Below are 16,614 nucleotides of genomic sequence, written 5' to 3'. Positions count from 1 at the left end.
CAATTTTCTTACCCGCAAAGCAGAGATGAAAACAAAAATACCCACAAACTCAGAGTTGTGCGAGGAAGCGTCTAGCAAGGAGATATTCCCTCAACAGTAATCAGTGTTGGCACCGCCAGCAGGGCTCCCTCCCAGCCCCCTCCCCCACCTTCCTGTGCTGCCCCCAGGGGCCCCCTCTTTCTGTGCTCCAGCCCCCTGGTACTTAGTCGTGAGCTTGAGGCATCAGGACACCAGGGCAGGTGCACAATCAACACTTTAATCATTCCAGAGGCCTGCTTTGAGCAGCTCTGCAGCGCCCCCCAGCGGCCACTCTGCAGTCCTGAAGGCCAGAGTACAGAGCAGGGATCAGGGCCGCAGCCCCCAGGGCCAGAGAGGCCTCCTCGCAGGACCCCAGTCCCAGAGGGGGCAGTACTCACGACACCAGTGGCCGGTGACTTCTCCTCCTTGTGTTGAGGAGGCTGAGCTGCTTTAGACCCCTTCCGACCAGGAGCAGGCCTTCGGGGGATGCCAGTGGGGCCAGGAGGGGCCAGACGCCAACAGACAGCCCTCCAGGGAAGGTGCGTGGTTCCCTGATTCAGGGTGGGGGGTGACTGAGGACCTTGGCAAGGGTGGTGGCTGAGTAATCCAGGAGACACTGCTCCAAGTACACGTGAGGTAGCAGCAGGGCTGGGCATGTGCCTGTTACTGCGATGTCTGGAGGGCAGGCGGAGGCCCCCGTAGGTAGGCCAGGCGGCTGGGGTGGGTGAGCCCAGGGACTACCAGCTGACCAGCCTCAGCTCGATGGTTTGTCCATCCTTGGGGGTATAGTCAGCAATGCCTGCAGAAACAGGTTGAGCATTGGGGGGGAGGGTTAGCAGGACAGAGAATCCCACTCCCTACCACCACCTCTTCTTATGGACAAGCACCCTGAGGTCAGGGTGTATGAGATCTACTGAGGGCTTGGTGTCAGGAAAGTGGGAGCTGTCCAGAGCCAGTCTGGAAACTGAAATCAGCTGTGACCTCAGGGCTCCTGAGGCCCCCAGGTTCATTTTACAGTGGGGGAGCCCGCCAGACAGAGGGGCTGGGACAGCATTCTGGATAACCAGCATGGGGCCAAAGGAACCAGAGAACCCTGACAACACCTGATGGACAGGGTCACTGTCTTCAGGGTCCCTTGAGGGGCCATCAGGAAGGGGGACTTGCTCAGTGTGGTCTGGAGGGAGAACCAAGACCACGAGTGAAGTCTGCTAGAGCCAGCCTCTGCCCACTAGAGACAGTCAAGGCCCCAGCATGGCATCTGGGGACAAGACCTAGCTCTGCTCTCATCAGCAGTGTGACTTTGGGCAAGTTATTTCACCTTTGGGAGTGCTGGCATTCCCATTACGGTCATCATTTCAGAAATGGGCTTGCCCCAGGCTACACCCTCCAGCCCAGGCTTTATCAGTAATAGAGGCCAGATCTGGGGTCTCCATCTGCCCCCTCTTTACTTCTCAATCTGTTCAGAAGCAGGCAGGGAAAGAATAGCTTTTCTTGGGCTCCCTCAGAAAGGCCCACATTCTGGAAGGCACTTGGCCCAATGCCTGGCACTCAGTAGTAGGTGCCCAACAGAAGATCCAGGTAGCAAGAGCAAGGACAGATGACCCTTCAGAATCTGTCTGGTGACCGGGCTAATGCACAAGGATGCTCATGACTGCTTGAACTGTAGGAGTTAAAACCCTAAATATCCAGCAGGAATGGAGAAGCCACAGCCTCCCCATCTCACTCCACGCCCCACTGCAGAACCCAGTGCTGAGGCAGGCCCTGCCTGGCCCACACCAGTCGTGTGGCAATCCTTGTTCTCCAGCTGAGGGCAAGCGCGGAGCCCGGGCCATCTCCTAACAACAGGGATGGGACCAGGAATGTGCCCGTGTCCCAATTCCACCTTTGTCTGCTTGGGGCAAAGTTTAAAAAGGGAGCTGCCCTGGGAAGACGCAAGAAGGGTGAAGAAGCCAACAAAAGGAGGAGTACGGAGTCCCAGGGAACAGGGCTGGAGCCCAGGTTACACCAGCCCCGAAGTCCTCATTCCCTCTCGACTCTGGACACTTGAGCTAAACTAGTAGAAGCTAGTTTGCATGGCTTCCTGTTACCTGCAGCCCCAAATACCCTTGTGAGTGATATATTCTACATGGCTATTCCAAAGGACGGGGAAGATCTACATGTAACAACACAGAGGTCTACAATATGTTAAGAATGAGAAAAATAAGTTGCAGGGCGCCTGGCCAGCTCAGTCGGTAGAGCAGGTGACTCTTGATCTCACGGTCGTGAGTTCGAGTCCCACACTGGGCACAGAACTTACCTTATTACATTTTTCTTTTACTAAAAAGATAGAAATTTATTAAGTTTATTAAGTGAAAATAAAGAAAAAGCTCTTAAGACAGAGAGGGGTCCCAACAGGGTTGCCCTAGAGCTTTCTTTAAAAAATAAATAAATAGGGGCTACTGGGTGGCTCATTAAGCTTCTGCCTTCAGCTCAGGTCATGATCCCAGGGTTCTGGGATTAAGCATCCTTGCTCAGTGGGGAGCCTGCTTCTCCCTCTCTTCCCAGCTCCTGCTCTCTCTTGCCATCTCTGTTTCTCTCTCTCAAATAAACAAATAAAATCTTAAAAAAAAAATAAAAAGTAAATAAATAAAATATTTGTTTAAAAAAAGAAAAAAAAATTTTTTTAAAGTTGCAAAACAGTATACAGAGTTGCCAACCCAGTATGCTCACATTAGCCGCACACAGCTATTATGCATTTGAAGTCTTAGAACAAAAAAAGCATGCAAAAATGCCATTCATAATTTTACATTGATTATATATCTCAGAATAATAGTATCTTGCGTAATTTGCTTAAATGAGATGTATCGTTAATATTAGTGTCACCACATAGAAAATTTGGAATTACACACATGCCTCGCATTTAGTTTCTGTCGGATGGCATTGCTACAGAGCGTGGCTCCATTTTTCTGAAAAAACTTACTTTTAAAAAAAAAAAAATTTATTTATTTATTTAGTTATTTGAGAGAGCAAGAGTGAGCGAGAGAGGGACCACAAGCAGGAGGAATGGGTGAGGGAGCAGACTCCCCACTGAGCAGGAAGCCTGGTGCGGGACTCAATTCCAGGACCCTGGGATTAAGGATCTGAGCTGAAGACAGACACTTAACAACTGAGCCACCCAGGTGCCCCAAAACTTACATATTTAAAAAATTAGCTGGAAGAAAACATACCAACAGTTAAAAGAAGCGATTTCTGGGGAGCAAATGATAGGTGCTTTCAATTTTCCTCTTTTTTGCCTGGTTTCCTAGAGTTGCCACAATAACTTACATAAACTTTCTTAAGCATTCAGTTCAGTAACTTAGAAACCACTTCACACATCAGTTATCTTCTGAGGCGGAGGCCCGGAAAGGCTCAGGGGAAAGCCAAGGTGAGCCAGGGAAGCCTCGAGGCAACAAGGCCAATGGGGGGAAATGTCCAGAGGTGGCCGGCCGCCAGACTCACCTTCTAGCAGCGGGGTGTCAGGGGCTTGGAGGAGCTGCCAGAACTCGCGTTCCCCAGCTTCTTTTCCCATCACGGAGGTCAGGTAGGGGCCTGACAAGGAGTTCCGTGTTTCATATCTACCAAAGGGAGAGGCAGAGGGAGAAGAGGTGACTTTTGCTTCCACTGACCCAAGGGCAGAAGTGGAATTATCCCCACCAGGGAAGTCCTGGTCTTTCCTTTCCAGGCCACCGGCCTCACCTCTGCCCCTCTTCTGCTGCCCTGTGACGCTGCCCGCTCAGGGGACTTCACCCCTGCGCACTGACCAGGACCATGGCCTCTAGGAAGGGACACCTGCTACGTGACTGGCTCGGCAGCTGCCCCCTCTCTGGAAGCTGGCATTGCAGGGGTGAGGAGCAGAAGCCATCAGCTGCCAATGCCCAATGAGAGAGGGCAAAGCCAGCGTGCGAAGAGAAGCAGAAGGTGTGGGGCGGAGACACCTGGTGGTGGCAGTGGGTCTCTGCTTCTGGAAGGTTCTGTGGCTCAGGAGCACTCCCCTCTTCTTGTGGCTGGGGGGCTCAGTCTTCTCTCCGATTCTACACACCTCATGCTCCCCATTACCAGAGAGGACTGGAGTTAGGTTTCTGGCCTTGGCAACTAAGAGACTCCTTATTCATACCACCCGCCCCCTGAGCTCCTTGTCTCCAGCTGTGCATTTCTCCAAACCATACGGACACAGCTGCCAGAGGGGTCCTCTTAAAAGCCCGTGGGTCATGTTCTTCCTCTCCCCAAAAGGCTTATCAATGGTTCTGTCTTAGAGATGGAGGGTTTTTATATTCTTAAGAGACAGAAAACCACTCAGGGTGACTTCGTCCAAGGGAAAGTGTTGTTTCAGGGGGTGTCGCAAAGCAGCCCCCATCGGCATCATTCCCTAACTCTGTGGGTCCACATAGCTGTTTGGAGCGTCTGTTTCTCTCTCTTTCTCCCTGGATCTCTCTTTCTGCAGTCCAGCTGTCTCAGCCGGGCATTCATGTGCCTCCAGACATAACCTTCCTGCCTGGCCTCTGCACCCAGTAAAGGCACCCACCTCCACTGACAGAACCCTGTCCCTGATTGGTATCCTTGTTGTCTCAAGGTCTGCTGGACAGCCGCCTGCCAAGGTGCTATGTGTGCGGCCGTGTGGGGTTGTGTGGGCCCCCGTAAGGGCTGCGGTATGTGCTGCAGGCTACTGGGAGGAGAACTGAGGTGGGCTTAGTAGTGAATGGAGTGTTCGGGGCCAGGGAAGGGCCTATGAAGTCACAGCTGCCGGCTCAAACTCAGGCTTGACAGTAACTCGGGTCAAGCAGCTGAGAGCATCGGGCTCCTCCCACACCTGGCTTTGTACCCCTGCTCCTCAGCGAACAGTCCTTATTTGAATGTTATTCTTTGTACACTTTATATCTAATTTGCAAAGTCATTTACGGTTTATAGATGTCTGGAGCCAGAAAGAGAAGGGACTTTTAACAGCAAACATGATAGTACGCATCTAAGTCATAGTATAACAGAAATAACCCAGGGTCTGGAAGAATATTTGTTCTTTAAAGGGGGGCGTGGGTCTTAGTATATCTCAGGCCTGACATTCCCTGGCCTGGACAACCGCCAGGCACCAGCTGTGGGCCCTCCCTAACTGCAGGGTGTTGTCCTTTGGGAACTCCACGTGGGCACAGAAATTGGGGCCCACAGAAACTGAGGCATATCTTTCTAGAAGAGAAGTCTGGAGTCTAGGTGACCTGGTGGAAGGCACTCAACTCCTCTAGTTCAGATTCCCCACTGGTAACACAAGAATCCCATCCATGTTATTCAGGCACAGACATGGCTGGGCAGAGAGCAGCACTCCAGAACTGCCTGGCCCCAGACTTGTTGTATCTTGTCAGGGTGAGAGGCAAGTTTAAGGATGTTGCCCAACCTCCACACCTTAGAGGACTTGCCCAGGGTACTTCATCACAGGGATGAGGCCAAGATCCTCTGATGAGAAAAATTCTGATTCTTTCAAAAGCTAACCTGTGTTAAGCTTACTAAGTGCAGGGGGCCACGTCCTCTATGTGCACTAATTCCCAGATTCCTTGCATGGCCCTGCGAGGAGCAAGGCACGGCTGGTGTTCTCATTGGGTGACAGGTCAATAACGAACTGGTGCCAGGTCCCGAGTGGGAGAGTGATGGAGCTGGGATTCCAGTGTGGATGCTCTACCCCCAGAGAATGTTCTCAAAGCCATTGACAATGCTGGCCCGCAGCTGCCAGTTTCCACTACAGCCCAGGCCATTCAGGAGTGGAGAAGGGAAAGCAGAGCCTGGCCCAGCCCCTCTCCCAGGGAACCTCCTCTTCCATCTCCATCCCATCTGTGTCCTGTTTCAGGAATGTGGGGGTCAGATGGGGTGAGGACTGGGAGGTGGGGGGGGGGTCTCACGTGAATCCTGTGAGTTCCTGGGCCTTCTTAAGGACATCTTCCAAGGAGGCCCCAGCAAGGACAGAGATGCGGTGTCTGTATGGTTGCAAGGCATGGGGGACCTTCAGCATGACACTGATGAGCTCTTGGGTCTGTGAAGGGGTCTCCACAGCTGGCTGCAATAGGACTATGTCAGGGAGAGAGGAAGGGGTAGCTGGTGTGAGGGCAGGGGGCCAGGTGTTAGTCCTCCTTTCTTCCCTCAAAGACACTGTGGCCCATTTCAGCCAGCATCACCACGAGTTCCCATCCCAGCCTCCCCTGTCTTTAACCTCCATGTCCCCTGGTTGCCCAAGGTTGGGCTCCTTACTGGTATTTTTGCCTCCAGTACCCCCTTCCCACCTATCTGCCACACAGCACCCCAGAGGGCTCTTTCTAGAACATGCATCTGTTCCTATCACCTCTGTCCCTGTTACCTCTGAGGGTCTCCCCTCCTCTTCATTCTCCTGCCTGCAACTCCGGCTCATTCTCCCAGAGTCCACTCTCTAGTAGGACCCTTCCCCCAAATTTCAGCCTTGTATACCTAGGAACCTTTGTTCCTGCTGTCCTCTCTGCCCTGCCCTTGCTACTGCTCTTCTCCACTGGAAAATCCCACTCACCAACTCAAGTCCTTCTCCCAAATGAAACCCTGATTCCAGCTGCAAATTGCGACTCATTAGGATGTACCAGTGCTACCCAAAATGTGTCCCTCCCCATTCATCCACTCAAACATTTCTGGCCTGGGGATCACACAGGGGGCTGCGGATTCATGGCCCATCCAGAGCTCTCTCTTTGGTATCTCTCCCCCTACACTGTGGCTTTCTGAAAGCTCTGACTGCACCTTCGCTGCCAGTGTGTCCCACGTGGACCATCAAACCCCTGCTGACTCAGCAAACCAGGACTAGGCAACCTCCCTTCCCCAGGACCTGTCGACTTCGGGGAACACTCGGCACACTGAAAATAAGAGGGCTCCCTTTGGAAGGCCCGGCTACCTCTCGGTGCCTCGCAGTCTGGGGAGATGAGATCCACATAGCTCTTGCCGTTCAGGACAGGCAGCAGTTGGGAAATTATGAGAACATTCTTGAAGGCCCCATCCTGCATACTGGCCAACAGAGCATCCCTTGCCTTGAGGCATGCCCTGCCCAGTTTCTCTCCAGGCATGGATGAGTTCATCAGTAACTAGTGACAGAATGGGGAAGAGAAGGAGGAGGCAGGTCAGCTGGCACAGAGGAGCAGGTCTCCCAGTCCCTGACCAAGCCACCGCCCACCGAACACCAGACTGGACTCTGGCCCCAAGCTCTCTTTCCTACCTGCAGTGCCAGAGGGGTGCTGTAGACATTCCCAAAGTGGCCTTTAGAGGTCTGTGCCTTGAGGATCTTCTGTCGTACTGTACTAATGGCCTGGGTGATCCGGTGTCTCTGATTGGGATTGAGGTTAGATTGCTCCAGACAGGTGAAGGCTAAGCCCGCCATGGCCACTGTGTCTGCAATGGACAGAACCAATAGGGATCATTCTAGGCAAGGCCCTGGGGCAATGGGCTGCCATCAGACGCTTCAAGAAGGGGCATGGTCAGATCAGCGTTTCAGGAAATTTTCACCAGCAAGGAGGATCAACGGAGCCCAGTTTGTCTAGAACTTTCCCAGTTTGGCCACTGTTAAGTTCAGTGTCCTGGGATGCCCCTTAGTTCCAGGAAAACAAGAATGGTTGCTCACCCTACCCCCATCTACTGTTGAGAGGTTAGAGGTTAGGAAGAGAGCCCAGAGATGGGAGGCTCAAGAGGATTTTATCCTTCACCACTCATTCCCAAACGTACCTGCACTTTGGAATCATCAGGGAAGTTTGGAACAGATTGATGGCTAGGTCCACACCCAGGTGATCAGATTTCATAGGCCCAGGGAGCTGCCTGGGCTCTGGAGGGTTTGAAGCACCCCCCTCAAAACTCCTGCCCCCACCCCGAGGTGATTTACTGGGTCCACAGTGGTTCTTCTATAAGCCTCAAGCAGAGCAAGCCCTCTGCAGCCCTCTCTCTGCGGCACCACCTCACCCTTTCAACCTACTCCAACCAACCCCAGCCTATGCGAGGCACACACACTCATAGAACGCCTGACCTACAAGAGACCCTGAATCACAATGACAAGAAAGGGCACTGGAGGCCCCAGGTAACACACTGAGGTAGCAGTTCCACAATCCAGGTTTCGGGCTTCCCAGCTCATATGAGGACAAGATCATAGCTATGTATCCAAAACTTTCTCCATGCCAAGCACCATGACAACCCCTTGACTTATAAGGCATCTTCTATCAGGATACTGCTGGGAGGTTATTTACAGGAGAAACTCAAACAGAAAGGCCAGCTGACTTGCCCAGGGTGGCCTACAATAAGTGTGTGACAGAGCTGGGGTCAGGGTCCCAGGCCTGTTCCAACACTGGCTCATGACCACCATACCACACACACACGAGCCCTCCCTCATAAAGGACTCCTTTGTCCCAAGGAAAAGTGAGCATAGGGCAGGGGGAGGCGGTCCTCAGTTGGGGCTGGGGGATGGCGGAGTGCCAGCCCGGCTTTAGCTGGGCCTCGCCCACTCACCCACAGACAGGTGGTCCTGTTGGAGGTGCTGGTCATGTTCCACGGCATAAAGGAGCTTGCCCACCACGCTGTCATGGAGCCGCTTCTGGTGGACACACAGGGCCAGGATGCCCAGGCCATACTGGTAGTAGCTGGTGCGGGGGTGGCCCTTGTGATTGGACCCTGGGAGAGTGGAGACCATGGGGCAGGGGCTTCGTGCCAGGACTGAGGGGTGGCCACTCTGCCCCCTCCCAGCAACCAGCCCAGCCAGCACATAGGACCCCACTGCCCACACTTCCCAACACCCTCCTCTGGGTCACGGGACCCTTCATTCTTCATTCCCTTAACCCATTCTTGCTAAGGGTCCACTCTGTGTCAGGTGCTATGCTGCTCAGACAGGTGACCAAGCCAGCGGTGACCAGCCAGGCCTCCAACCGTAACAACCTGCACCCACGGCAGCATGATTAGAACTGAAATGTGGACCAAGGTCTCTGGGGCCACATAGTAGAGGTCTTTGAGGAGCTGGGGCATCAGGGCAGGGTTCTCTAAGAGGCAATGATGCTGGCCAGGTGGGAGTGGGGAGGAGGAGCTAAGGTGGAGCAGGAAGCTAGAAGCGGAAGGAAATCTACTGGAAAGAGAGAACATAAACGAAGACCCTGATCTGCAAGCTGAGAAATCAGCATGACTAAAGCCAGAAAGGCAGGGGGGTGAGCCAGGAAGTGGGCCCACAGGTCCTGAAGAGGAGAAAAGGCAGGCGGATGGGCCCAAAGGGCTGTGGACACAGCAGTGAGCTGCCTGTGCAGGGTCTGAGCAGGGCTAACGAGATCAAATTTATATTTCAAATGCTTGCCCTGGCTCTCGTGTGCTGAGCTGAATCAGGTGGCAGGACAGTTAGCAGAGAGAGGCTGAGGAGCAAGCAGAATGGAGGCCATGCAGTCGTCCCAGAGGCAGTCAGTCAGTCCAGTCGTGGTGGCTGAGCAGAACTTGCCAACAGAGTGCATGTGGGGTACAGGAAAGGCTCGATCAAGGATGGCGACTGCAGCAGGCCCAAGCCTCTAGGTGGATAGGGAGACAGGCAGAGCGGAAGGTAGGAAAGAGGCCTGGGGGATAAAAACGCAAAGTTCTGACTTAGATGCTTCCCAGAGACTGTGATCTGATGAGGGCCCCCCTCCACACTTGGCAGGCCACGTCCTCTCACCAATGGCCCTCTTCTCATCTTCCAGGAACCGCTTCAGCTGGGAGACCAGCCTATCCCCCTTGCGGCCTCCAACGAACTCACAGTTAGCCCTGAGAGCCAGCAGGTAGAGGGCCAGCTGGCCCATGGAGGGCTTGGCCTGGTTGTTACTTCTGTCATCATCGACGGCAAGCCTAGGACAAGGCCAGTAAACAAAACTTCCGTAAGAAAATGCCACCATGGTAAGCCTGGGTTGGAGCACCACAGGAACATCATAAAGTGAAAAGAATCCTAACAATTAGGAATTTTGCTAGAACTACCAAAAGTAGACAGAGTCAGCTCTGCATGTCGTAAGGTGCATGCCATACATATTTCATAAAGATAAAAAATTAGACTCAAGGACAAGCCCCGAGGGCTCTGACATCCAAATGACCTATGGTTGCCCCCACCGTTTTGATCACACTTTGCCCATACAGTCTTCCCTCTCTTCCCCCTCCCTGCCCTGTGTCCACTGTCTGAGAGGGAGTCCAAGCAGGAGCTGCTTCGTGGTGTTCCCAATCCTCATCTCTCATTGAAACACCCACACTGAGCCTCAGAAGGCCTCCCCTTAATGCCCCCTGGAAAGGGAGCACAGAGTTAGACGCTGCTAAGTCCTGCTTCTGGGCTTGGGTGGGGGTTGGGGGTGAGGGCACAGACTGTGGGCATGGATCAGTGATGTCTGTCTCCAATCTAGTCAAGCCAACCCCATTCTACAGATGGAGAAAGTGCCAAAGGAGACAAAAGTTGCCCAAAGTCTCCCAACAAAGCAGTGGGATCCCAAACCAGAAGGCAGGTATCCCTTAGGAGGTAGAGCAAGGCATGGGGAAAGGAGAAAAAAGTGAACAGCGATACCCCAGGAGCCTCTGCTGGTAGTTGAGCTTGAGAATGTGCAGATAGAAGGCCTCCCTGGCCCCTGCCCGCAGGCTGGAGAGGCGTAGGCCCACGTAGATACTGGGGTTGAGGTGCTCCAGGGAGAGCCAGTCCATCCAGGGCAAGAGGCGCTGGCCCAGCCTCTCCACCAGCTTGCTGTCCACCTCTGGTACTTCTTAGGAAAGAGAACAGGCCAAGTGAGGTTGTAGGACCAGGTCTTCAGGAAGGAACTGCTTTTACCTTACCAGAGCCTTCTCTAGGGAATAAACATCTCCACTCCACCTCCATCTGGCACAGGTACTACTTGTATGGGAAAAGGCGGCAGGTAAACAGGGGAAAGCAGGTATCCGAAAAGAGCAGTTGAAATGGGCCAGGGAGAGGTGGTGGGATGAGGGCAGAGAAAGCTGGTACCAGGCAACCACTCTGCCACGAGGAGTAACAAAGAGTGGGGCCCAAGCCTCATGATGTGTCCCAAGCCCTGCACCCGACTTCACTTGGTCCTCCTCATGCCAGCCCTGTGGCATCCGTACTGTCATCATCGCTTTGCACAAAAGAGGAAACAGCCGTTCAAAGTCATGTTGTGTCTTACATAGGCTGCAAAGCCAAGGATGAACCTTCCTGCAAAGCCTGTTCTTCGGTGCTCTGCCAAATCCATTTACAAAGACTGCAACCCACACACAGAACACATTACACACCCAATTTCAAAATACCGCAGGCTGGAGCGCACGGGTGGCTCAGTCAGTTAAGCGTTGTTCTCTTGATTTCAGCTCAGGTCATGATCTCAGGATCCAGAGATTAAGCCCCGCAAGGGCAGGCGGGCGTCCCCACTCAGTGGGGAGTCTCCTTGAGGATTCTCTCCTCCTTTTCTTCTCCTCCCCCCACCCTCTAAAATAAATAAATCTTTAAAAAACAAACACAAAAAACAAACAAACAAAAACCCATTCTATGCTGCCCGTGGCTAACCGGGGCTGTCTGGTGAGCATCCTCTGCGCAGATCTCAAAATAATGCTTTTCCTGCCATGTCTGTAGGTGCAGAGGACCTGAGTCCAAAGAGTGAGTCGGTAGAAAGCCAACCATTCTCTGTGTGCTTTGGGGTTTGCCTGAAACTGAATCACGAAAAACACGGGGAAGCGGAAGCCTCAGGGGCATCTCCCAGCCCCACCTGACCTTGCCTGCCTCCCTTCAGGAAGGAACCTGAGCACCGTGGGTGGCCTGGGAGGCACTTTGGACTTTTCCCCATTTACTGCCTCCCAGTTATCTGCAGAGATCCAGTTGCCTCCACTGTGGATGCCGGGCAGACTGCCCCTCCCAGGGGACTGAGCCCTGGAACTGCCACCAGAGCTCTTCCCCTGTGCAAGGACCAGGGTTCTTCTCATAACTGGCCCATCCCTCTTGGCTTGTGTCCCACCATCTTTTTTTTTTTTTTTTTTTTTTGGTAAGTAATCTCTATGTCCAATGTGGGGCTCGAAATCATGACCCTGAGATCTAGAGTTGGCATGTTCTACAGACAGAGCCAGCTAGGTGCCCCTATAGGTCTCACCATCTTATGCCTGTTTTCCCAAAAGTCACAGGTATCTGCTGCTACCTGTGAAGGGGCTAGAGGGAGTGAAGGTTGGGGACAGGGGTTGCTTTTCTTTCCTTTCTCTTTCTCAGTATCTTTCTGGGACTGCCTCCCATTTCTGTAGGCATTTTTCCCTCTCTGGATCTGTCTCATTCTCTACCTCTTTCAGCCTGTCCTTCTGGTCATCTGTCCCTCTGTCCCTCTCTTTCCCTCTCCCTTTTCTTCAAACTGGTAGGAGAGCCTCACCCCAACCCAGGCTCTGCCCTCCAGCAAGTGAGTCAGCCCTGGGATTAGAAGTGATAAGAAGAGGAACCAGAGCTATAAAGAGAGTCTCATAACCACAATTCACCCTCCTTAAAAAGAAAATTCACCTCTGTCATTAAAGTGGCCCAGGGCGATCTCCTTCCCATGGAGCCTCTTGCACACCAGGCCATGCAGCTCTGCCAGCTGACTAGCCTTGACATTCCCAAGCAGAGGAGCCCACCCTGGGCAAGCATTCGAGCAGCTTTCTTGTCAATTTCACAACAGCAGCGCTTTGAACAGTAAAGTTTGAGCTGTGAGATCCTCCACACCACACCAAAGAGGAAGACAGGGAAGCATTCTTAGCCCATTTTGCAGGAGAGGGAATGAGGCCTGGGCAGCTAAGTAGCTCAGCTGTAGGGGGCTGCACCTGTGCAAGGACCAGGGTCCAGGGCTTCTGTCAGGTCTACAGGCCAACTACTTCAGTAGCTCATGCCCAGTGAGGTCTGGGTCCCAGGTCCCCCCTGGGGACTATCTGGACGGGAACCAAGAGCCAAGGGCTGAGGGGTCTGTTTGCACTTAATGGAACACAGGTTGGAAGCTCCTGGCGCCCAGAGAAGACCGTGACCTGGAGTTCTGAGAACGGAGTCCAGCAAAGCCCTGGAAAGCTGGAATGCCTTGGCAGGTCACCTGATTCCCCCAACCTTTGACTGACTCGTCTGTTATCTGAAACTGCCTCTCAGCTTCTCCAAAGACACCAGGACCCGGGGAGTGAAAGCACATTGCACAAAAGGCTGGGGGCAGAATCCAAGGAGGGAAGCAAGGTGGGTAGCCCCAGAGCACAGAGGCTTCCCTGCCTGCCTTCTGCTTTCTCCCTATCTCCAGTGCACAAATAGCCCCAGGCCTGCATTCAGACTCCCAGACGGTTCCCAACAGGCCCCTGGGGATGCTGGGACACAGAGCCGAAGCAGTCAGGTTCCTGTGTGTGCAATGTAACACAAATGTCTTGCCATGACCTGCCACCATGCCTCTCTCAGACTCGTCTCCATTAAGGGTGCCTGCATACTTACTTCCCTCTGCCTGGGCTGCCCCCTACTCGTTTTCTTTTCAGCTCCTTTTCCTTCTCTGGGTCTCAATACACCCTGTCGCGCCTGGTCCTTGGAGAGCCTTCCCTCAACTCCCTCCCTGAATCAGTGGCCCCCAGCTCTCTACCTCCATGCCTGGTTCGCTTCCTTTCGCACTCACCGCAGCCCCAAACACAGCACAGATTTGCTTCCTGACTTCTTTTAACTGTCCCCTTTGCTAGAACAGATGCACTAGGAGGGCAGGGTTGGGACTGGTCTCACTCTATTCCTTCCCCAAAGCCCAGCGCTGCACTGGCTAGGAGAAGTCTCAGTCAATGCATGTTGAATGAGTAAATAAACTAATGACTTTAATGGGAGCGGTTTTGTCTGGTGGGCTGTCAGACATATAGAGCTGACCCTCGAACAATGTGTGTTTGAACTATGTGGGTCTATACGTGAATTTTTCTTGATATAGTACAGAACTTTAAATGTATTTTTTTTGACGATTTTGTTTTTTTGTTTTGTTTTATTTATTTGAGAGAGAGGGAGACAGACAGCAGAAGCAGGGCAAGGGGTAGAGGGAGAAGCAGACATCCTGCTGAGCAGGGAGCCTGGACGTGGGGCTCTGGGCCTCATCCCAGGATGCTGGGGACCGAGACCCGAGCAGAAGGCAGATGCTGAACCAACTGAGCCTCCCAGGTGTCCCAAATCTACTCTTTTCCTGGTGATTTCCTCAACAACATTTTCCTTTTATTTTTTAAGCTGACTTTATCACAAGAATACAGGATATAATACACATAACATACAAAATATGTGTTGTTTATCTTATTAGTAAGGCTTCCAGTCAACAGTAGGGTATTAGTAGTTAGTTAAGTTTCTGGGGAGTCAAAAGACACACACGGATTTTGGGCTGCATGGAGGGTCGGCTGCCCTAACCCACCTTGTTCGAGGGTCAACCATAATTAATCTCAATACAGGGTGTCAAACACTGAGGTCTAGCTAAGTCCCAACTGCTGTGGAAGCCCAAAGGGGCAGATAAATTGTACCCTCCCACACATCCAAGCCTCAGTTTCTCCAGATACACACTGAGGGGTTTGGACAAGGCGGTCCTCCCTCCTAAAGCCCCAGGAGGAAAGAAGCACAGGGTAGATCTGGTTACTTACCGCAGACATCAGCGAGAGCCCCCAGGACCCCAAGTAGGAAGAGGAGGGCCCCAAAGTGCCTCATGGCAGGAGCGTACAGGTGAACAGCGGGCGGGAAGCGCGACAGACTCCTGGAGCTGGTCTTGCACAGCTGGTCTCTGCTCAGAAAGAGGCTGCTTCCTGTCACTGATTAATCCCTCCACGCCCCCAGCAGGAAGCTGCTAAATCAGCAGAGAAAGGGGAAAAGATCTGTAGCTGAATTGAAAGCAAGGCCAAAGAACAGAGGAAGGAAGGGCAGTGTTTTCCTGGAGGTAAGGAGTGGGGGTGGGGGCAGACAAACAGGAATGGTGTGAGACATCCCGAAGACAGCAGCATTCTGTCCCCGCTGCCTAAGAGCACTGGGCAGGCACAGAGGGCCTAACATGGGATCTGCCCAAGTCTGTCCACCTGCGCCGGCGCGGTAGCCCCCTCACTGTTCCAGCGGTGGACCGGCAGGGCTGGGGTGCCTACCTGGTGCCCACCCCCGCCCAAAAGGAATCCCTGGGAGGGCCCAAGCGGGTCTGGGTCAGGGAGCGGAACTGAGCGCTGTGGCGGTTACGTGAGCGACTGCTGGCGTCAGCGGTTCTCGGCTGGCCTGCCCCGGGTTAGGGGTGGGAGGGGCGGGAGCCGGACCAGACCGGCCGGTTTTTTCAGCCAACCAGAAAGACAAAACAAAACGAGGAACAGTATTTAATCACTTGAGACACCAGAACCCTGGGTAGCAGGGCTGGTTGTTAGGACTAGGAAAGTAATCTTAACAAAAACAAAACAAAACAAAACAAAACAAAACAAAAATCTCAGTAGAGGCGACTGGGTAGCTCAGTCATTAAGCGTCTGCCTTCCCCTTAAGTCATGATCCCAGGATCGGGCTCCCTGCTCCCCAGCTTCTCCCCAGTCTCCCACTCCCCCTGCTTGTGTTCCTGCTCTCGCTATCTCTGTCAAATAAATAAATAAAATAAATCGTCTAAAAAAATCTCTGTAAGCAGGGGCGCCTGGGTGGCTCAGTGGGTTAAGCCGCTGCCTTCGGCTCAGGTCATGATCTCAGGGTCCTGGAATCGAGTACTGCATGGGGCTCTCTGCTCAGCGGGGAGCCTGCTTCCCTCTCTATCTCTCTGCCTGCCTCTCCGTCTACTTGTGACCTCTCTCTGTCAAATAAATAAATAAAATCTTAAAAAAAAAAAAAATCTCTGTAAGCAGAAGAGAGAAGGAAGGATTCCTCCTCTGCATAACCCAACAGGAAAATCAATGTGCAAGAGTTAAGCCTGGCGGTCTGTGTGACCTCGTCCAAACTCTTCTTGAGTTTGAAATAGTTCTCCTGCGTGAAATGGGAGGGTTGGACAAGATCATTTTAACTAAGCGCTCTTCCAGCTCAACCTGTGAAAATGTTATCATCTGAAAACACCTCTAATCATTTCCTCTAATGAGACTTCTATGGCAGTCATATTGTGGCTAATTGCCAAGATTCATTCTTTTTTTTTTTTTAAAAGATTTTATTTATTTGACAGACAGAGATCACATGTAGGCAGAGAGGCAGGCAGAGAGAGAGAGGAGGAAGCAGGCTCTCCACCGAGCAGAGAGCCCGATGCAGGGCTCGATCCCAGGACCCTGAGATCATGACCCGAGCCGAAGGCAGAGGCTTTAACCCACTGAGCCACCCAGGTGCCCCGCCAAGATTCATTCTTTCAAGATAATGTGGTTTTGTGCCTGACTTACCACAAGTCGAGCTCTTCACATCAACAAATACAGATACATGCATCTATTTACAGAAGTACTTTACAAGATACAATTAGATTGTCTGGCTCAAGAAGGCAAGGTGTGGCCCATCGGGGTGAGGTTCTGGGGAATGAAGGAGGCCAGCTGGAGGCCCAATTTCTGCAGATTCTCAAGTTCAGGCCTCCGAGGGAGCTCCAGCAATTTGTGGGCAATGGACCTGCCTTGATCTGGGACAGGACCGCTTTGGCTCCTGCAACCCGTCTGTGCCAGGTGGTGGTG

The 16,614-nt window shown here is 52.7% G+C and overlaps 1 protein-coding gene across 2 annotated transcripts; it reads right to left on the bottom strand.

The window, feature by feature from the left end:
* Window positions 1-235: 235 nt before the first annotated feature.
* On the bottom strand, window positions 236-15,172 carry TCN2 (transcobalamin 2). Of its 2 annotated transcripts, XM_032883418.1 has the most exons (10): window positions 15,094-15,172; window positions 14,605-14,804; window positions 10,559-10,748; window positions 9,692-9,861; window positions 8,515-8,676; window positions 7,241-7,413; window positions 6,923-7,109; window positions 5,916-6,081; window positions 3,496-3,611; window positions 236-817 (listed from the first exon to the last, which is right to left on the bottom strand). In XM_032883418.1, exons 2-10 carry the CDS (start codon window positions 14,666-14,668, stop codon window positions 756-758), a joined length of 1,290 nt encoding a protein of 429 aa, XP_032739309.1. In that variant the 5' UTR covers window positions 14,669-14,804; window positions 15,094-15,172; the 3' UTR covers window positions 236-755. The 2 variants fall into 2 exon arrangements, with proteins under 2 accessions (XP_032739309.1, XP_032739308.1); XM_032883417.1 differs by lacking the exon at window positions 15,094-15,172 and having other exon boundaries at window positions 10,559-10,751; window positions 14,605-14,755.
* Window positions 15,173-16,614: the final 1,442 nt, after the last annotated feature.

This window comes from Lontra canadensis, unplaced genomic scaffold (assembly GCF_010015895.1).
Source record: "Lontra canadensis isolate GAN:19392208 unplaced genomic scaffold, GSC_riverotter_1.0 scaffold87, whole genome shotgun sequence".
In the NCBI taxonomy this organism is placed as follows: Eukaryota; Metazoa; Chordata; class Mammalia; order Carnivora; family Mustelidae; genus Lontra; species Lontra canadensis.
This window is presented reverse-complemented; position numbering and strand designations above follow the sequence as displayed.

What these genes read in the sequence shown, in the direction of transcription:
- TCN2 (XM_032883417.1), bottom strand. Translation starts at nt 14,668, where the DNA reads ATGAGGCACTTTGGGGCCCTCCTCTTCCTACTTGGGGTCCTGGGGGCT. An exon ending in TACCAGCAGAGGCTCCTGGG is followed by an intron (nt 9,862 to 10,558) that starts GTATCGCTGTTC and finishes GCCTTGTCCTAG; the next exon opens with GCTTGCCGTCGATGATGACA. An exon ending in GCACCCCTCTGGCACTGCAG is followed by an intron (nt 7,110 to 7,240) that starts GTAGGAAAGAGA and finishes TTCTGTCACTAG; the next exon opens with TTACTGATGAACTCATCCAT.